At 35.8% G+C, this 22,944-nt stretch overlaps 1 protein-coding gene across 1 annotated transcript; it reads right to left on the reverse strand.

Annotated features, from left to right (window-relative positions):
• Positions 1-1,703: 1,703 nt before the first annotated feature.
• On the reverse strand, positions 1,704-17,114 carry LOC149403219 (cytochrome P450 71B34-like). Its single transcript, XM_089609138.1, has 3 exons — positions 16,078-17,114; positions 11,601-12,449; positions 1,704-2,391 (listed from the first exon to the last, which is right to left on the reverse strand). Exons 1-3 carry the CDS (start codon positions 16,984-16,986, stop codon positions 1,741-1,743), a joined length of 2,409 nt encoding a protein of 802 aa, XP_089465264.1. The 5' UTR covers positions 16,987-17,114; the 3' UTR covers positions 1,704-1,740.
• Between the last annotated feature and the right edge of the window lie 5,830 nt (positions 17,115-22,944).

Here is a 22,944-nt window from a genome sequence, read left to right on the forward strand (position 1 = left end):
ATATCACTTCTCCTATGTTGACTTCAACTTCGTCACGACCTTGGTAGTCACATTGTGAGCTCGTAAAATAGACTTGGGTCGGGCCCAAGTGAGTTATTAAATTCGTACGACAATGATTAATAACAATCAATTAATAATTGCCGTTTATTAATTATTTAAATTATTTTATTATCGAAATGGGCTTTGATGAGTGTTGGACTTTGGCGGTCCAATATCAAATTATTTTATGAGGTCGAACTCTGCCCCCACAATTAGCTCACAGTCTATTAATTATTTTTCTATAAAACTTTTGGTATAAAAGTGTATAAAATAGAAAAGTTGTGGTATTTATGCCGTCAATAACCCATAAAATTGAAAAGTTGTGGTATTTATGCCAAGGTTTATGTGTTATTCTAACGGAATGAGAATAATGGTGGTCATAAAACCTAACGTTATGTATTTTTGCCGCCGAAAAAAAAGTTGTGGTATAAAAGTGTATAAAATAAAAAAGTTGTGGTATTTATGCCGCCAATAACCCTTTATATTATAACTATTTACCACCTATATGAAAATATATATATATATATAATATATAAGCCTATCTTTATAAAATTAAAAGACAATTAATTATTTCAATTATTATGCTGACTTTTTTTTTTATATATCAATCCCAATGTTTGAACAAAATTTTGTCGCTTCTTTCCATGTTTCGTACGTCTAAGGTTAATTATGTAGTAGCCACGATATGTTAATTTGTCGCATTATGTTATATTTTTCTTTACTATATTTCTTTTTTCTTCATATATTGACATAATTTATAATTGAATAAATTTAACATTGTTAGTTTTGGGGATTGTTATTTATTAAAATGGTTACTCAAATTCTAGCTATTTATTTGTGTTTCTCCTTCTATAAACACCCTACTTACAATATCTACGGCTTGTGATCTATTCCTTTGAACACTATCCTTTTCATCACCATATTTTCAAATAAAAAATATTTGTAAGGGGTGTGTAAGAAAGAAAAATTATTCAGGGGCATAACTGAAAAAATGATATAATATTAGGCTAAAACTATAAAAATTTGTAAAATTAAGAGTAAACATTTAAATGATAAGAGATGAACTTCTATTTAATTAAATTAACATAAGTTAATTGATTTTGTATCAAACCTGGTTTTCTTAAACTTCATGTTAGCGATTGACCTCACTTAGCACTAACACATAAAAAGTGAAGGAAAAAAAAAAAAAGGGGAGTTCCTTCTCTGTTTAGGACACCTACTCAGTCTTGATCTAATGAAATGGTAGATGATAATTGGGAACAAGTTAAGGAGCCGATTTCATAATCTATTACGCAAAATTTTATTACCTAGTGTCTTTTCCCACACATTTATATATAATAATACTAACAAAAAATTAGGAAAAATAGTCAATTTAAACGTTTGACATTGTTAAAAAGTCAATGTTTGGTAAATCTTAGATAAATAACCGTAAATAATGACGTGGTCTAATATATGAAGGTGGCTATTTATCTAAGATTTACGTCTATAAATACATAAAAATAGCTATTTACCTAAGTTACCAAATGTTGGCTATTTAGCAATATCAAACGTTTAAGTTGTCTATTTTCTTAATGAACCCTAATAATAATAATAATTATTATTGATACAATCGTTTATTGTACTTGTACAAACATATGAACACTCAAAGAAAAAAATGTCATTAATAACATTTAACACGCATATACATATACAACAAGTATTTTACGTGGTTACGCCAAAGTACTGTTGATCTAATGGAAATTGGTAGCGGATTGGAACAAGTTTCGGAGAGGATTTCATAGACACTACAAGCCCAGCGTCCTCTTCCATGTTGATGGAGGTGCCTTTCATTCCATCGGGCAACTTCCAATCGAAGCAACACAGGAGATTCGCAAGCGCGAGTTCCACCGTGGCCATCCCCATTTGAATCCCGGGGCAGCTTCTTCGGCCGGATCCAAATGGCAAGAGCTCAAAATGTTTGCCTTTGAAGTCAATGGAACTATTGGCAAATCTCTCCGGAAAGAAATCATCCGGATTGTCCCAATAATTAGGGTCTCGTTCTATCGCCCAAACATTGACTTGAATAAGCATTTTAGGGAACACTTCATAACCGGAAAGAGTGAATTGAGATAGTATTTCTCTTGGGAGAAGCAGCGGGGCGGGAGGGTGCAGCCTCAAAGTCTCTTTCACGACCAACTTAAGATACTGGAGTTGGTGAATATCGTTCTCACTCATCGCTAGTTTCTCTTGGAAAGAAGCGTGACTTCTAGCTTCGTCTTTTGCTTTCTTCATAGCTCGTGGATTCCGAACGAGTTCTGCCATTGCCCAAGTCAAAACAATGGCGCTAGTGTCCACTCCAGCCGTGAATATGTCCTAGATAATCAAATACATGTGAATTAAACAATCTGAATAAGCTAATTCATTTCCTTATCGGCTTAGTTTGATATCTATATTTTACTGAAGAAAACAAAATTTCCAAGAAAAATGAATATCCCAAGACACATTTAAAAAAATGTTTGAAGTTTTTGAGGAAAAAATTGTAGTCCCAACAATATCCGATTCTTGTTTTGATGTGTCAAGAAAAATTAATTTATAAAACTATGATAAATTATGAGTGTTGTTACGTTGAATGGTCTTATTTTTATAGTACAAAAAGTGTTCAAGTTGTTCAAAATGTCATAGATCATACTGGAAACATTTTAGTTGGTGTGAACAAATCCCACCAGATTCGATCTTATTACGTGTTTATCAATTTGCATATCAAATTACAATTTTACCGTTGTGTAACACGACGTGTTGCAACAACTTGTGTGGCATTATTAATTGATATTAAAATTTCAATAAGTTACGGAAGAAAAGTGGAACACATATGTACGGAGTACGAAAAATAAATATTACATGTTAAGTCCTTTGTTGCATGCTTTTACTAGTTTGGAATCTATTGTGTAGTTGAGGACTTTGCTCAACTACTTGTTCACAATCGGGTTATTAGATCAACGTGTTCTTTCCCACACGAATCGAACTAAAAATATATTGTTTTATGTTCCGAGATATTTGGAGATAGGAGTTGGTTTCTTGGTGTACTCATTCGCAAAAGATTCTGTTATTAGATTTAACAAAAATCGTCTAGTCTTTATGGTAATATTTCGGATTATCTTTTAGTTTCATCAACAACGAGTTAAAGAATTTCTTTTAATCTATGTGCGTTTAGTACTTGCAGAGACTTTAAAGTAATAAATGTTTGTGTTTATTTCACCGAGACAAACTTTGGGAGAAGATCATGTGGAAGAGGGATGGATCTCTGATTTAAATAGAGCTTAGATTGCAGTCCATCAGAGATTAATATTAGAGATGCCAGTTAGAGAGGGAGTTTGCAAATATGAGTTCTTACCTCTGATTATTATAGTGAATAACTTTCCACCACCGAACTATAACATCGTCTGTTAGATCCGAATATCACGGGTGAAAACCATCACCTAATTCGATGACCGAATCATGTTGAATAATTAAGAAAGCATAAAACAATAGCGGAAGCGTACCTGATGAATCCATGACGGTTGGTCTTCCAGATCAACACGTATTTCTTTGAGAGTCCCTTCAGTTCTCTCTGGCTCACTCTGACGACGGGATATCAAGAATGACAAGAATGTTACGTGTGACCTGGGGACCAGCCGTATTTATAGAGAAACCCTAGGTTACCCTAGTGGGCTTCCTATTTCAACCCATCACTGAAATAGAAGCTCATAATGAGCTGTCTACACATTAAAGACCCACAGCCTGTTAGATACATTAAAGCCCAATAACCGTACACCAAATTAGATCACTTTTAACGGGCCATCTTTATTGACAGTTCACAACACATAATTATTTAACATATAAGCCCAACGTTGGATTAAGGATCCAACATATTGGATTAAAGATCCAACAATCTCCCACTTGGGCTATATGTTTAACCTTATAATTATGTATTGCAAAAATAACCGAATGAGCTCAACTTTACTGTCATAACCAAAAATGTATCTCATAACCAATCCGGTCCATCAATCATATCAACATAGGATCAAAGCAACATTAGCTACATCTATCGTAGTTATACCCATCAATGGTCACGTATATCGATACAACTGAACGACATGGATCATGAAGTGGATGTGTAGTATGGAAATTTCATGTTATGTGACATCAACATGTCTATTTCCATTTGGTCCTCCTTAAACCTTAGTGAGATCAAACCATATACTAGAAAAACAGAGTCTAAATAAACCAAAACTTAATTTCTGCAGAAAACCTCAATAATCATAAATAAAATATGTCTATAACATAAAAGCACTAAAAATAGCAAAACAACAAACTCCCACTAGAACTGAATATCCTGAGCTGAAATAACACCCATATGAGCAGTGTGCTCATGAAACACTTTGGGTGGTAGTTAGTAAGTGGATCCGCAATCATGGAGTTTGTTCCGATGTGCTCGATAGACAACTGTCTACTCTGAATTCTTTCTTTCACAACTAAGAACTTGATGTCGATGTGCTTCGACTTCGTAGAGTTCCTGTTGTTGTTGGAATTAGTACGGCAGGTTTATTGTCACAAAATAACCGGAGTGGTCTATCAACACCATCTACTATACGCAGCCCAGTGACAAAATTTCGCAACCATATCCCCTGATTGGACGCCTCATAACAAGCTACAAATTCTGCTGCCATGGTGGAAGATGCTATAAGAGACTGTTTAGCACTCTTCCAAGAGATAGCACCTCCAGCCAACAAATAAATATAGCCTGATGTAGATTTCATACTGTCTTGGCATCCAGCAAAATCAGAGTCAGTATACCCGATGATCTCGATCTTATCTGACCTCCGATATGTGAGCATGTAGTCTTTTGTTCTTTGTAAGTACCGCAAGACTCGTTTAGCTGATTTCCAATGGTCCATCCCTGGGTTGCTTAAATATCTGCCTAACATCCCTGTAATGTATGCAATATCCGGACGCGTACAAACCTGAGCATACATTAGACTTCCTACTGCCGAAGCATAGGGAATCGTCTGCATTTCCTTTTCTTCATAATCATTCTTAGGGCACTGATTGAGACTGAATTTGTCTCCCTTAGCCACAGGAGTATCACCTGGTTTACATTCCTGCATGCCATAATAGGGGCGTTTTATACATGTTAATCACCTATATTCGGACTTGAGAGTCATGAATTCTCAAGTGTTTTTTTATAGTATTTTTAAGTGAATTACATGTTAATCTGAGTAAATTACTATCGCTATGATGCCAATTGTTGGGTAAATTACTCCTTATGGGTTAATTATCATGTATCGTACTTTTCATTAGTGTTGGGGATCGTGGGTTACAAACAACAAGTATAACTCTCCCACTTAGTTTTTGGAGTTGGTACATCGCCTCTTATAAGTTCGGAAACGGTTTTCCTAGTTATAGAGCGATAGAGCGGACAACTAGAAAAGAATCCTAGATTTTCATGTTCAGAGCAGTGTTAGTGCATAAAAGCACAAGGGACATACTCGGATCTTTTCCTATTTTCTATTTCGGGAAAGTGCGTGAGGGAAGTGTGAACTTCAACTCACTCGAACACTTGAAAGTTTAGATTACACATCTTTTTATTTTTCGGCTTGTCTACAAGGAGATCTCCCACTCAAATTTTCAAGAGCATATAGATTTTGAACATATGTGATAAATATATAGTTTTGAAAACATTTTGAAAACTTATTTGATTTGGATGACAAAATATTTTCAAGTTTGAAAACGAAAACGGTTTTTCAAGATTCAAACTAGTTTTGTAAAAATTCAATTTCAATTAAACTTTCAAAAATCAAAACATTTTAATCTTACACATCATGTTTACAATCTTATGAAAAACATTTTTGCTCAAGAAATTTTTCTCATTAGAGTTCTATAACTCATGGTAGTGGGGTGAAAATCCGGAGTTCTAAAAACTGGAGTTTCAGCACAGCCGCGCATCTCGGAGTAATATCGCCATAACTGGCGGCTCCGATGTCCTTTTGACCCAAAACCGGTGGCATTGGAAACAGGACAGACAGACCTTTAATATGATTCAAGAATCATTAAATTTCGATTTCTGAGCAGAGAGTTATGCCACTTTTACTGCGGGTTTTACTCCAGCTCAAAGAAAATGAAATAATTAAAGTTCGGTCTTTTAAGGTGCGAAAAAGAATCGAGTGTAACAGAACGTTTTATGAAGTTGTTAAAGCTTTTATTTGTGTTTTATTAGCGAGGTAATAACATGGTATAAAAGAAATAACAACATGCATAAAACGATTCAAGTAAATAAAAGAAACTAGTAAGACAAGAAAACTAGTCACAAAATTTACTCGAAATTTTCTCAAACTTTTATAACACGTTTTTCAATATAAAAAATTAAAAACTTTTAGAACTGATTCTAATGTGTTTTAATAACATCCCAAACTCATAGAAAATCAACATGATTTTTAATTTAAAGGCAAGAGCAATAAATTAAAAAAAAAAGCTAAGAAAACAATTCTAACTTGTCACAAAATTAGTAAACTTTCGAAAACGATTTTCAAGCTCATAATTTTAATTACATGTACATGCATATCTTTGACCATAGCTCTGATACCATTTGTTGAAATTGATCTAGGGTTTAAGAAAAAGTTTAACGCTTCGTTAAGCGGCGGAATTTTAAAAATTTTCTTTTTCAAGTAAAACAGTTTTTACTAACCTAGACAAAGAGCAAGCACATGTAAATAAAAACTTATATGAGCATAGAAGTTTACTAACCTTTTAGACGCTTGAACGTTGAGAAGCTTTTGGAATAAGGTTGCAACGTTCGTCTCCCCTCGCAGCACGTCTCTCTTTCTTCCTCGGCAACTCGAGCAACCACGAAAGTTTCTATCACTAAATCACTCGAGAGAAAAGGAATTAGTGTGTGGGCACTTTTAAACACAACGAATTAAGAACAAGTCTCAAAGTCGCAGAGCTAAACACTAGGTCAAATGAGGACCTAAGTGCCAAAACAAAAACAAAAAATAACTAGAGAGAGAGAGAGGAGAAATCGGCCACACGGTCTAGAGAGAGAGTCTCTCAATCTCTAACTTATGTGGAATGAATGAAATGAGAGGAATGAGGTGGGGTATTTATAGGAGGAGGATTACCTTCAAAATGTAGTTTCCTCATACCCCTTGCACGTCCAAATGAGCTTCTAGAAGCCTTTGGATTTGTTTCCTCATTTGCTTTCTCTCTTAGTTGGCCGAAATTGCACTTTCCTTCTAGAGGAAATTTGTTTCCTCTTTTTTCTTTTGGCAAGTATCTTCATACATTAATGCACAAAATAAACTCTCTTTCCCACTATGGCATGAACGAAATTCAGCCTTATTGTCCTTGGGTTTGATGAAATTTGAGCTTCTAGAAGGAGCTTCTAGATGTTTCTTCATTTGTTCATGACAACATAAGAAAAAGCCCATTAAGAATTTTCAAGTAAAATTCTATGAAATGAAAGTAATCCTCAAGGCCCAATAAACTATTAATGGCTGAGTGTTTTAAGTTTCATTTGTCATCAAATGACCTTGTCAAAAAATTTATTGACATTCATTTCGTCCTATGTCCAAAAGGACAGAAAAACCATTTTGACAATTTTCGTAAAACTTGTCTCGTTCTTTGTTGTCGCTGTTTTTCGGACAACTATTTAGAAGCCCCAAACGGTTCGACCCAACGGACCAAGTGGTCGCGTTCGGGCTTGAGCGTGTCGGACTCGGTATCCCGAGTCTTCCCTTAGCTGTGATTGGTGTTTGCTTCGTCCGTCGTTCGTCCTGCAAGAGAAGGTAACGATGAACTACAAAGGGGAAACAGAGGGGTTGCCTCTGTTTACCTCTCCGACGCTCAACATTAGTAGGGTTGAGGTAGATTGTAGAGAGTTAGGTGTTTAGAGGCCGAGACTTGAGAGAAACGAGCGAGGTATGAGTTCGACAGCGTTTCAGTACTCAAATTCGGATTACCTGGACCAGGGGAGGGACCCAAGTATTTATAGGCAACTAAGGGGTATTTCGGGCGTCCCCTTGGCCGAGGGCCGGCTCTGAGCCGGCCATGGAGACGAGGGCCGGCTCTGAGGCGGCCGTGGAGGTGAGGGCCGGCTCTCGCCAGGTCAAGATCCATGACCCCGAGAACAATTAACAAGTTCTCCTTCCATGACTTGAAGTTGGAGCTATTCAGCAAAGGAATTGAATTGATGTTGGCAGAAATATTTCCAGGAGTCGTAACTGATGCAAAGAACAATAAACAAACAAAACATGCTTAGAGAAAAATCCTAAACCGAAACTCAAAATTCAAATTCAAATATGGTAAAACCCATCTCAAGATATCGTGCACTCCATCAATATTATGTCTTTGGACAAGAATAATGATTTGTAAGTGATATCTTGGTGCACTAATGAAATACTGATAATAATGAACATATCAAATAATAGATCTTCCTTTGGGCCGATCTAATATTCACATGTAAAACCGAAGAATCATCACGTATTCATTAGCGCAAACATACATGCAATCACGTTAAACATTTACCTTCCTTTGGGCCGATAAATATTCACAATAATTACAAGTATAAAACTTTTTATATTTTAAAAATAAATAATTTCCACAAGAGAGGCCACTTTGGTGACATGTTGCTTTAATTGATTTATTTTAAAATATATATACTAAATAATACCATGATTTGAATTTAAATTTTTTTTTTATGTGGGCTGAAAACACAGCCCAAACAAAAATAAACTATAGGCCAAAATCCAAACTTTGCAGGTTTTCATCTAGGTTTTCATCTGTGATGACCAAATATGGCCGCCAATCTGAAATACTGAACGAACTTTAATTTGCAAAACTTATAAACAAGAGTCTGAAACCTATTCACACATATATACGTATGCTTTTATATGCAGGCAAACTGCCTAATAAAACAAAAAGGAATATTCTTATATACCAAAAGTTACGAATCCATATAACGCATAAGAAACAACAATGGTCTGACAAAAGCAATTTTCAATATCAATGATGAACAATATGCCAAAAACTTTATACAGAAACCTTTACTATTGATATTCGTCTGATACCATTGAACGAAACAATATTCGTGTAATAAAGTAAAGGGCACAATATGCCACCCCATTAATATATATATATAATAAATTGAATCCGATACATATACATGCATATATGCATATGATGAATTGTAAAATAAAACAGATCTGTATGTATATATGCGATGACCAGAGACATAAATAAATCAAAGGCTGAATCTATGTAAACCGTAATACTTTTGCACAGTTCGACAGATAATCAAATATCCCAATTTTCAAAGAAACGGACTAACCCAAAAATTCTTAAGAATTCAAACATGATTGGCTCTGATACCAATTGTTAGATCCGAATATCATGGGTGAAAACCATCACCTAATTCCATGACCGAATCATGTTGAATAATTAAGAAAGCATAAAACAATAACGGAAGCGTACCTGATGAATCCATGACGGTTGATCTTCCAGATCAACACGTATTTATTTGAGAGTCCCTTCAGTTCTCTCTGGCTCACTCTGACGACGGGATATCAAGAATGACAAGAATGTTACGTGTGACCTGGGGACCAGCCGTATTTATAGAGAAACCCTAGGTTACCTAGTGGGCTTCCTATTTCAACTTATCAAACTGGATTCACAAATGCTCTTCGGGGATTTTCTTATAGCTGTTTTATGGGTTTGTACTTTGTAGATCACAACTGAACTATTCAAGAAGAGCCGAAGAATGTTGCTTAGAATAAATAGAGCTTAACAAACCTTGTTTTGCGAAGCCACTTTCACCAATATCATTCCTTCCTTTGGCCAGCAACTTGGAAGTCCATCCGCAAAATTCCAGGACAATTAATGCCCTATCGGTCGAATCAAGGAACGTCTTTAACTCCGCTGGATTACCCAGGAACTTAAGAGGAAGCTCTCCGGGAGGAACTGAAATCTGAGAACGAATTGAAAACAGAACACTTTGTGCTCGAAGCCTTCCTCGATACTTATAAGCCACAGAATGATGGTAAAATAAAATTGTAATTTCATTATCCGTAGCCCCAATAGCATTTGCCAGCATTTTCTCACTATTTCTGTACATAAACATCAGCTTTAGAGAGTTGAACTCATCTCGTCTGTCAGTAACAATACTCGATATATCTCTCATTAGCGATCGAGATTCACCAGACCCTGATCATCAAATAGCAGCATCAGATTACTTTTCAGTTGCGAAATTAAAGAAGCAAGAATGAATGAGCACAAAACGAAGATATTTCCTTATCCAAAATAACATGTTCAGAACCACAACAAACATTTAATCTCCTTCACAAAGAACTTATAAAAACACGATGCAATTGCTTCACTGTGAACCTCAGTTTTCAGCAGATAAATAGAAAGGTTGGTTCGAAATGATCGAATTCATTTCTTCTACCTATAAACCTTTTTTTTTTTCTCCTTTTATCCCCACGCCACGTAAATACTATCACAAGATCATCAATCCTTTTTTATTTTCCTGATGATGACCAAGAGAAGAAAGTTAGAAGTATAGGACTCAAAGAGGAAATCACGAGTGATTTCGAGAAAGATAAATATATGTCTGAGAAAATTGTTATCTTGGCCAAAAAAAGTTGGCAAATTCGTGAACAAGCCGAATCGCATGTCTTAATCATGGACAACAATCTTCACTGAACTTTCTGAACATAAGAGGGGGTAACTTTCAGAAGAGAATAAGAAGATTATTCAAGATCACAAATGACAGAGATCAAAAGGAACTTGGTGCAGAGAATATGAAAATTATTTAGGTTGAAGTGCATTACCAATTCTTTGTCCATTTATTGTTTTTTTTTACTTTGTCGATTGCTTAGTTTATTTATCTTTCATAAGTAGTTAGGTTTTCAACTAGTTATTTAGCTTATAAATTGAACAACCATATCATTATATTTTTAGTAGTTTCACTACACGTGAAATTTCATGAATTTTGATTTCCTCGGTATTTTTAAAAGAAAATAGAATCACTTGGTTATACACCCCTCAATCTCTCCCTTAAATTTCCTCAATTCAAAGAAGACAAAGAGCGTGTTTCCATAAGTAATTAGTTTTTCAACTACTTATTTAACCTATAAATTGAACAACCATCTTATTACATTTTTTTTTTTTTGTAATTTCACTGCACATGTGAAATCTCATGAATTCTGATTTTCCTCACTATTTTTAAAAGAAAATGGAATCACTTAGTTTATACACACCTCAATCTAAGTTCCCTTAAATTTTCCTAAATTCAAAGATGACCAAGAAGGTAATAGATATTTTTCATTTTTCCCTTGTATCTTTTCGAACAGGCTATTTTTTTCTATACAAACAAACTACCAATTCGTTGACCCGCACATTAGCTTTAAAATCTCTTACGCATAGCATTCCTAGCCCTACTCTTTAGAGGTTAACAATCATAAAATTAAACACCAAGATACATCTATCGGACAACGAAAAAATATCAATCATAAACTTATAAACAAGTCATCTGAGTTTTGTAGCATATGTACCATTATGATGGCCTTCGTTGTGTCTCTTGTGAATACAACCTCTTGACCAATCTCAGATTGCTCTCTCTCCGTCTTCAACAACAAATCGACCAAATCTTCCTGCTCTTCTGGCATCGTCCGACTGAGGTGTTCGTCGATCACTCGTTCATAGATACTGTCCAACTCAGAAAAACTTCTCTCGAGACTTGCATGGAGACCCGAGAGTCTATCTATAATCCAGCCCGTGGAACGAAAGAAATCGGAGGCTGAAAAGCTTCCCAAGGCCTTTACCGCACGGTGAACAATTTCTTGAAAGCTTTTGCTGTCTAGACCGCTCCCGGAGAAGAGCTTCCCAAACGCGGTCCTGAAAGTTATGCTCGCAGACAAAGCCATCATCTTTTCGCCCATATCAACGGGGCTCGAAGACAGTGAGGACTGGTGAAGCGAGTCCATCAGAGACCGGACCTCGTCCTCTCTCACGGACCGGAAAGAAGTGACGGTTTTCGAGGTAAAGAGCTTTAAAGCACACACTTTTCTCACTTCCCTCCAGTGTTCCCCGTAAGGCGAGAAGCCAATGTCTCTGTTGTTGTAGCTGAGTTTTGCCGGGCCAGTGAGGGAAGGTCTGCTACAGCATTCGGCGCCGTGGGTCTTCAAGACTTCCATCGCAGCCTCGGCAGAGGAAATTACGATAAGGGGCACGTTCCCGAGCTGGAGGAGCATTACCGGGCCGTATTTTTGAGAGAGACTCCATAGAGATCTGTGAGGGAGTGAGCCGAGTTGGTGAAGATTGCCTATGATCGGAATCCTCGGCGGACCAGGAAGCTCACTCATAGGCTTGATCTCATCATTCTTCTTTGTTGCAACCTTATTCTGTAGTAGAAAGATTAGAAGTATTGGAAGTAGGGAAAGAAGAAAAATAGCCCAAATTGTAGCTTTGCTTTTTTTTTTTTTTTCTTTTTTTGGTTGGAGGCATATAATATTATCCAACCAATAAATGATTTGTGTGGTCACAAGGTGAAGTTAGTTTGGAGATTAATAGGAATTTGACAAAAATTTCACGTTCAGAATTAATAATACTATTTGTGGTGAATAAAAATAAAGATATATCATCATAACATAATTAAAAAATCACACATGTTTATTTCTTTCAGACAGCTTAGCTACATATTAAGACTACAATATGTGGTCAAATACTTCTCCGGCAAGCCTGTGGCGGAAGAGAACAATAATTTATAGGGAGATTATTTTGAGGAAAACCCTAGAGTGTGAGTATTAGGGTTACATAGAGATAAAAACATTATTTGAAAAGAAAATCTCCCTCAAATTTTCCGCAATTTTTAATATACAAAGGACATGATAGGGAATTAAATTTTTCCCCTCACATTTTTTCTCTCTCTTTTTTTATTTTATCTATATAAACAATCTACCAATTCATTGACTAGCGCAACTTCTTATTTAATATATTAGCTTTAAATGTTAATAGTTCTAAAATTAAACACTATAAATGCATTTGTTCGATTAACATTCAAAGACACGTGGTGTTGGCGAACTTGATCACGTGTCTTGTTTTGGTAGGCCCAAAGTTACTTTTTAAGGTTCAGGAAGTACAATAGAAATAAGGGCGAGAGCCCAAATAGGCGTGAGTTCCGGAAGACCTTTAAATTATGAGTAAGAAGGGTAGAATAAACTCCTTTTGAAGCCGAGAAAGAGAGAGCACTTTGGGGCTTAGACCCGAAATATCCCTCAATCCATAGTTCTAAGGAGAGATTATGGTGTGGTGGTGGTGGCTCTTCACTCGACTTCATGCCTAAAGTTAGTTCGCTCTTCACTCTGCTTCGCGCCAAAAGTGAGTTCGCTCTTCTCTCGGCTCCACGCCAGGAGTGAGATCGCTCTTCGCACAACGTCACACCGGAAGTGAGTTCGTCGCAGCGGTTTCATAAGAAAAGAGAAAATGTGAAGTGTTGGGTGAAATATTTCTCTTATTAATTAGTGAAGAACATGATAATCGGTTTTTCAAACTATTTGACACTTTTAGAGATATAATATAATTTGGCTTGGTTAGCATTGTTTGTGAGAGAGAGAGAGAACATTTTTTTCTCCATTCTAGAGAGAATAGAAGTAGATTATTTCTCTTTTTGTGTTTTTAGCTTAGAGATGTTGAAGGTTTCTCTTTTTTTGTGTGATATTGTGTGAGTGGAGTAGTTTTTCTCTTTGTTTTTTGGTCTAAAATATTTTTGTGAGAGAAGAATCAAGAGAGAGAAATGAAAGAGAAATTTGGCATGAATTTTCTTAAGATTTTTCTTTCTTATGAGAGAAATGATGAAGTGATGATGTATTTATAGAATTTTTGAGTTGGTGTTGAGTGTTTATGGTATTTTGGTGGGGGCTAACCGAGATTTGGCTTAAACCTAGCCCAAAATGTGTCAAGGGCGAGTAGAATGGCGAAAAAAGTGCATCTGGGCGGGTTGCTTTGGTCTTGGGCGAGAAGAAATTCATCAATGGGTGCGCATGGAGCTTTTTTTGGGCGAGAGAGAGTTCAAGCGGGAAGAAAAGTCACTGGGCGGGGTACCCACTCAGTTTGGCCCAGCAAGGCGAGAAGAAAACTTCTCTGCGCCTGGTTGGTGGGAGGAAAAGCCATTTGGGCTTGAAATGGCTGGCGGGAAGATCTCCATGGGCGAGAGGGAAAGGCACAGATGGGAAGTCTCCACATGGGCGAGAAGAAAAATGCGTTGCAGGCGCGTGGCAAAGGGAAGAGGCTGGCGGGCCTGGCTTATTGCGGAATCGGCCCAATTTTAACGGGTCTAAGAAAATTTGGGCCAACAAACACTTAAGTACAACCTTTTTTTCGGAGCGGATGGAACCCCCTTTTTTTGAGCGGATACAACCATTTTTTTAAAACACACCAAAATTCATCCTGGCTATTGGAAGGAAATGGAAATTCCATTTCCAATAAGCTACCTTCCATTGCTTATTGGAAATGGTATTTCCATTTCCAATTTTGGTGCCTTCCATTACTTATTGGAAATGGAATTTCCGTTAAGCTTAATGGAAATCCATATTTCCATTAATTTCCAATAAGGAATTAAAAAAAATAAAAAATCAAATTTAAATGATAAATGAAAGGGACTAAACTGTTAAAATTTTAAAAGAATGTACTAATATGTAAATTGAATTTCATCTTTATTAATAACTTTTTAAAGATATAGTATATTAGGAATGTTTTTTTTTCTTCTCTAAAAGTGTTTTTTCTCCTAATGTATTAGAAATCTCACATCAAAAGTGAATAAAAACTAAAATATCAAAATAAATTATAAAATCTTACATTAGTCACTGTATAAACTAATGTTTTTTCGTGTTTATTAATAACTTATTTGCTACAAACAAAATAAAAACATTACATATCAAATTTCATATCAAAATAAAAACATATTAAAGTAGTTTTTTTTTAAAACGTGGACATTACCACGGAGGTTTTATTCATAGGCTTCACTTATGGCAAAGGAATACCGTGGTTTCACAATGAGAAAAAAAAAAATTAAAGACGAGATGATATTTAATTTACATATTTGTACCTTCTTTTAAATTTTTAACAGTTTAGTCCCTTTTATATACCATTTAAATTTGATTATTTATTTATTTTTAATTACTTAATGAAAGCAAATGGAAATATGGAATTCCATTAAGCTTAACGGAAATTCCACTTCCATTAAGCAATCTTCCGCCTCTGCCACTTCCGTCAGTCACGCGGAACACGGAATTCCGTGAGGCACAAACATGACATGGAATTCCATCCTTCCATTAAGTTCCATCCCGTGAAGCCACCATGAACCAAAATATAAGACCTTGTAACGAAAATATATGAGAAAATGACATATATATATATATATATATATATATATATATATATATATATATATATATATATATATACTTCATGTTTTAGTGAAATGTCGAGTTTAACCTTTGGTTTTAAAAAATGTCAAGTGTGTATCCTCTGTTTGATCAAAATGACAAATTTATATCCTAAAATAGATAATAGTGTTACGAATCTTCTTTTTATTGACTTTTCATTGATGTTAACTCTAATATCTATATGCAAACCCAATTTAATCATTATTCATACGTGATCTATATATACTTAAAAAACGAAAAAAAAAAAAAAAAAAAAAAAAAAAAAAACAGCAGTCACTAGATCATGGAAAATACATAAGAGGAAAAGAGTAAAAGTTGTAGTTGATAGTCAACATTATCACTGATTTGAGCATCCAATTCAGGACTCAAAAGTTCAATTTTTTTTATATTAAACTTAACATTAATAAAAAAAATTATATAGAAAAAATATTTGTGACACTTACTTATTTTATGATATAATTTGGTCATTTTAATTAAACAGATGGTACAAACTCGACATTTCACTAAAACACTTTATATATATATATATATGTCAATATTAGCTATAAACTTGAAACATGTCATCTGAGTTTTGTAGCATATTTACCATTATAATGGCCTTTGTTGTTTCTCTGGTGAATATAACCTCTTGACCGATCTCAGATTGCTCTCTCTCCGTCTTCAACAACAAATCAACCAGATCTTCCTGCCGCTCTTCTGGCATCGTCCCACTGAGATGTTCGTCGATTACTCGTTCAAAGAAACTGTCCAACTCCGAAATACTCCTCTCGACACTCGAATGGAAACCCGAGAGTCTATCTATAATCCAGCCAGTGGAACGAAAGAAATCTGAGGCTGAAAAGCTTCCCAGGGCCTTTACTACACGATGAACAATTTCTTGAAAGCTTTTGCTGTCTAGACCGCTCCTGGAGAAGAGCTTCCCAAAGGCGGTCCTGAAAGTAATGCTGGCAGTCAAAGCCATCATATTTTCGCTGACATCAACCGGGCTTGAAGACAGCGACGAACGGTGGACCGAGTCCAACAGAGACCGGACCTCGTCCTCTCTCACAGACCGGAAAGAAGTGACGGTTTTCGAGCTAAAGAGCTTTAAAGCACACACTTTTCTCACTTCCCTCCAGTGTTCCCCGTAAGGCGAGAAGCCAATGTCTCTGTTGTTGTAGCTGAGTTTTGCCGAGCCAGTGAGGGAAGGTCTGCTACAGCATTCGGCGTCGTGGGTCTTCAAGACTTCCATCGCAGCCTCGGCAGAGGAAATTACGATAAGGGGCACGTTCCCGAGCTGGAGGAGCATTACCGGGCCGTATTTTTGAGAGAGACTCCATAGAGATCTGTGAGGGAGTGAGCCGAGTTGGTGAAGATTGCCTATGATCGGAATCCTCGGCGGACCGGGAAGCTCACTCATAGGCTTGATCTCATCATTCTTCTTTGTTGCAACCTTATTCTGTAGTAGAAAGATTAGAAGTATTGGAAGTAGGGAAAGAAGAAAAATAGCCCACATTGTAGCTTTGCTTCTTTTTTTTTCTTCTTTTTTTGGTTGGAGGCATATAATATTATCCAACCAATAAATGATTTGTGTGGTCACAAGGTGAAGTTAGTTTGGAGATTAATAGGAATTTGACTAAAATTTCACGTTAAGAATTAATAATACTATTTGCGGTGAATAAAGATAAAGATATGTCATCATAACATAATTAAAAAATCACACATGTTTATTTCTTTCAGACAGCTCAACTACATATTAAGACTACAATATGTGGTCAAATTCTTCTCTGGCAATCCTGTGGCGGAAGAGAACAATAATTTCTAGGGAGATTATTTGAGAAAACCACTAGACTGTGAGTATTAGGGTTACATAGAGATAAAATAAACATTATTTGAAGAGAAATTTAGTGGCCATGGGGGTGTGAATGCGTAGAATTCTATTTTCAAAAGTATTTTATACAAATTTTCGAGCTAAAGAGCTTTAAAGCACATACCTTTCTCACTTCCCTCCAGTGAGGGAAGGTCTACTACAACATTTGGCGTCATGGGTCTTCAAGACTTCCATTGCGGCCTCGGCAGAGGCAATTACGATTAGGGGCACTCTTCCGAGCCGGAGAAGCATTACTGGGCCGTATTTTTTAGAGACTCCATAGAGATCTGTGAGGGAGTGAGCCGAGTTGGTGAAGATTGCCAGTGATCGGAATCCTTGGCGGACCTGGTATCTCTTTCACTTTCTTTAATAGCTTTCTTCGTATCAGAAAGGTTAGAAGAATTGGAAGTAAGGAAAGCAGAAGAATCATCCACATTGTGGCAAAAGCTTCTTCTTTCCTTTTCCTTTGTTTTTTTTCTTCTTATTATGATCAAAGAGAGATTTGTGTGGGTTGTGTATAAAACAGAATACAAGCTATTTTTCGGATGGGGGGATATTTTATCAGCCAGATTCACACTTAATGCTGCAATTTTGTTGTTCCTTTTTATTTCATTCTTTAATTTATTGTAATAAAACAATGATCACCCTGTTCGTCTACAAAACAAGCTGTTGCAATCAAGGATCGCCGTACCGTTACCGTTACCGTACCGGGACCCCAATTTTGGGGATACCGTTTACCGAAGAAGAAACCGAGGGAGATTCAGGGAAAAAAAAAAAAAAAAAACCGGTACCGGTAGGAACCCGTTTATCGGAGAGGAACCCGACAAAAAATGTAGGAACCCGAGGGGGATTCAGACAAATATTTTACAATAATAAAAATAGTTTTCATAGTTCATACTTTAAACAAAGGTTCATACCAAACATAAATTGAGTTCTTAAACAAAAAATACCATAAGTAGAGTATAAAATTATTACAACACGTACGATAAAATACACTAATTATAAGTAGAGTGTCTCGGGCGTTGAAATCTGCGTCGCCTAGATCTGCGACGTTGAGTGTCTCGTCACTCGTGAATGAAGAATCGGTCGACAGCTTTGGCCAACCTCTTGATCCCGGAGTGCGATCTTCTTGGATCAGAGGACCCCGAAAATTAACCGCGACCTTCGTCTATTTCTTCGTCAGAGTCCCCTAGACTTTTGTGAAGGTCTGCTCGCATCGACTCACACAAACTCTCACGTTCCTTCTTCTTTTGAGAGCATACGTAGAGTAACTTCTGCATTTCCTCCTGTACTTCATGAAGAACGTGGTCGCACATCTTCACATTTTTTGTCTTCTCTATGTTCGCCAAGTGATTTTTCACACGAGTGATTCCACCGCTGCTAATGATGTACCGGCAAAATTTGCATTTGCTTGCATTCGGTCGTCCTTCGACGGGCTCGCAATACTTGTATGCCGGGTCGGACGCTATATTTCATAATCATAATCATTTCAATTCCACATATTCACAAATCACCATAACAATCATCAAATTAATTTCAATTCAATATAACCATCACAATAAATATCAAATTCATTTTAATCAACACTTCAAGTAATTCAACTTAATCATAACAATAATCATCAATTCATAATCTAATGAAGATTAATTCAACATTTCAAGACCAGCATCATGACAATAATCAAATAATCTCGAAATTAATCAAAATTCTACAATATCATCACAATAATCATCAATTCATATCACCAAAATCAACATAACCATTCCAATAATCATCAAATTAATTGTAATCAACATTTTAATTCAATTTCATCATGACAATAATCAACTAATCTCGAAATTAATTAAAATTCAACAATATCATCACAATAATCATCAATTAATAAGAAAAATTGAAAAAAAAACCTAAAAAATGAAAAGCTCGGATGATACCTCTCGGGTTCCCCGAGATCTGGACAAAATCGGCGGCGGCTGTGCGGGATCCGGCAGGACGCAAACCGGGAGTGAAGGAATTCGCGGGATTTGGTCGGGATTTGAGTAAACGAAGACGAGCAGCAACGGGATCCGGTCGGGAGGGTTAGCGAAAATTTCTTCCTCGGGAGAGTAGGGTTTCCCGGAATGAGGACCAACTCTTTTAAACAAAAAACGGGAGCCGGTCCAATCCGACCGGGATTCGATCGAGTTTGGTTCACAGGACCGGTTTTTACAACTCCCATCCCGGTTCCCTCCGATTTAAGGGATCCTGGCCGGAACCCCCGGGATGTCGAAACTTGTGTTATATTACAGCTGCGCCGTAAGTACTTGTTGGATGAAAAAAAAAACATGTGGAATAATATTTTAAAATTTAATTTAACAGTAATTATATCATTTTATAATACAAAATAATTTAAAATAATTATTAAAAACTAAAAAAAATACGATACAATTTGTTGACCTGTAAAATTAGTACAACAATATCTTACGAAAATACACAGACTCCGAGTACGAGGGCTCTGAGTACAGAGGTGATTTAGGCAAGACTTTCTCTTTATACAGACGAATCTAATACAAGAGAGCAGTATTTTCTAGAGATTTCAAGTGAGAGAAAGTGTGTAAAAAGTCCGTGCTTCGTTCTGTGCCGCGTCTTCTATTTATACTCGTCTGGTGTAGCTTCGTGGTCGTGTCTTTGACGGTTATTCTGAGGAACGTGGGGTGATCAATCCCACGTTCTGGACGGTTTTGGGTAACTGCCTCTCGCTGAGGTGGACGGTTAATACTCTTCGTATGGTTCCTGAACCGTCAAGGTGTGCGTTTTAGAGTTTGAAATATGTTTTCTATTGATTTTGACTAGTCTTTGACCCACGTTCTTCTCTTCTCTTCGAAGTTCTGATCGGTGGGTTTCATTCTTAACTTATGAACGGTTCGTTCCTTTTCAATGGATGGCCCTTGGGTTTACTTAACCTGAGCTCGGTGCTGGATTCTTCTCGCTGCTCGGTAGTCCGACTATCCTGCTCGGAGTCTGACTAATTTATCCCGTAACACAATTAAAACATGATTTCGAGCAAAGAAACATTTGCATATTATTCAATATTAAATTTGGATAATAGTTTGATAATAAACATTAGATGAGACAAAATACCATTTAAAGATACGAAGCAAGTCTGTCGAAATCCCACAAAATAAATGTTATCATGATCACCAGTGACCGTCGTTTTCTTGACCTTTTCTTCTCGGCTTTAATTTGAAAAATTGAATGATACAGAGTACGGAATGCGTCTAAAAATGAAATACAATATTTGATTAACTTGTTTGAAGTAGAAATATGTTGAAATGATTTCCCCGAGTTGTAACTAATTAATATGTGACAGTATTTGGCTTGTTCTATTTTAGCTGCATATGATAAATGTCGGCAACTTCATAACAAATAAAGTTTAACCGTAGTGTAGCTTTGAAAAAATATATATATATATATATGTAATCATAAAAAGCGTCCTCTTTTTTCTTCTTTCCTTTTTATGATTAAATGTACAAAATAAGACGTTGATTTTCTTGCGTTCGTACATAATTGCAATGTGACTCACATAGCAACGATGATTTAGAGCAAGAAAATCCAAAACTAATCGCACCACGCTAGCTCATTATTAGGCCACGTTTACGCAATTTAGTTTGGGATAAGAGCAAGAAACTTGATTATGAAACTTCTATAATATTATTACACTAAAATAGAAGTTGCAAATATGTTTTATTTTACTTTATCAAATATTATATATATATATATATATATATATATATATATATATGTGTGTGTGTGTGTGTGTGTTTGTTTGTTTGTTTTTTTTTTTTTTTGCAAGAAACTTGATCATGACTCATTAGACTTCAATAACATTATTTCAGTCCGGAAAAGAACAAGAAACTTGATCATACGCTCTATAACCGTATTTTCAGCAAAGTTGTTAAAGAAGACGTTGAAGTTATACTGCAATCCATTGAATAAAAAAAACAAATAATTAAAAAAATAGCTAATTTAAACGTTTGATACTGTTAAATAACCAATGCTTAATAAATATTAGGTAAATAGTCATAAACGATGATGTGGCTTAATATGGCAGTGGCTATTTACTTAACATTCACGTTTGTAAATATATAAAATTGGTTATTTACCAAATATTGGCTATTTAGCAATTCCCAACGTTTAAATTGGCTATTTTGCTAAATTACCTTAAAAAAATTAATATAATTATGTTATATATACGCATTATTCAAAGAGAAATTTCATTTTATGGACCTATAAATTTACAAAATGTCGAGATTAAATCTCATATTTTAAAAATATCTAAAAAATGACTTTTATCCCAATTTCGGACACAAATACCCTTTTAAACAAATAAACTTATTTCACTTTCACTCATTATCTTTTCAATCCCTCATTCGGTCTTTCACGCTCGATTCCAACGAGATATAACTAAATTGGACGAGAAACAAGAGAATCCGACGAGCTATGATGACCTAGAATAACAAAGTTTCATGTGAATATTTGATTTTTTTCCACTTAAAATGCCCAAAAAAAGTATGAATTTTATCGTACATTATCGTACACTATCTTATATTATCGTACATTATGACGTAATTTCATTTGTATGAATTTATCGTACATTAAAATTATAATGTATTGTATCTCATCCTATCGTACACCATCGTACGACATCGTACATTATCGTACGTTATAATTATAATGTACATTATAATTATAACGTACGATAATATACGATGTCGTACGATGTAATACGATGGGATATGATACATTATAATTTTAATGTATGATAAACATCATGCGGTAGAAAGAATTCTAAAAATTAGGCAAAAATATCATAATATTTTTTAAACGGAGTAGCCTTTAAACAGTAAAATTTAAATTGGTTGTCGAAAAATTTGAATTTATAAGATTGTTAAGAGAGCGTTCTATAATTCATAGGGGGGGGGGGGGGGGGGGGGGGGGGGGGGGGGGGGGGGGTTGATAGCGGAAGTGAGGGGACTCGGTCTCAGGGGAGCCTGAATCGGAATTCATTGATGTAGTTTTGAAGTAGAGCATCTGAAAGGTGATCATTAAGAATGGACAAGTTGTACTTATTCTACATATAATGAATTTTCTTTTCCGTGGGATTACATCCTTCCAACTGTAGGTGCGATTTGTCGAACCGGATTACCAACTCTTTGTCTTTTAATTTACATCTTTAATGGTTTCATTAATTTGGTAAATAAATTGGTCCAAAATAAGTCACATCACGAAACCGTAAATACGTTTTTTTCAGTATCAAGCATCATATGGTCGGTTGAAAGAATTCTCAAAAGATTGCCCACTATTAACGAGAGACGTTATTTTAAAATTACCAAAAAAAAAGTAGCATTTGAAGAGTAAAATATCTTATGGCTTTCTATTGGCAGTGTGTCCATCGTGTTGAACAAAAACGAGGAGTTGGGCCCACCGTGTGACAATTACACAAATGGCCGACAGCACACCTTGGAGTGTCGCGGCTCGACTGGGTTATTTCGGGCCCGCTTCCCTGCCAGCTACGCAAGGATAGGTTCAGATTGTTTTGGGCTAGGCCCAACATTAAAAAAAATTAAA

The sequence above is a fragment of the Urtica dioica genome, chromosome 3 (genome assembly GCF_054948205.1).
Source record: "Urtica dioica subsp. dioica isolate 48M chromosome 3, U.dioica_male_clone48M_v1_H2, whole genome shotgun sequence".
NCBI classification, from domain to species: Eukaryota; Viridiplantae; Streptophyta; class Magnoliopsida; order Rosales; family Urticaceae; genus Urtica; species Urtica dioica.

Coding starts and splice junctions, on each gene's coding strand:
- LOC149403219 (XM_089609138.1), bottom strand. CDS start 16,986: ATGTGGGCTATTTTTCTTCTTTCCCTACTTCCAATACTTCTAATCTTT. Junction 12,450..16,077: donor CAACAAAGGCCATTATAATG/GTAAATATGCTA, acceptor TTTCTACTACAG/AATAAGGTTGCAACAAAGAA. Junction 2,392..11,600: donor CAACGAAGGCCATCATAATG/GTACATATGCTA, acceptor TTGATTATCTAG/GACATATTCACGGCTGGAGT.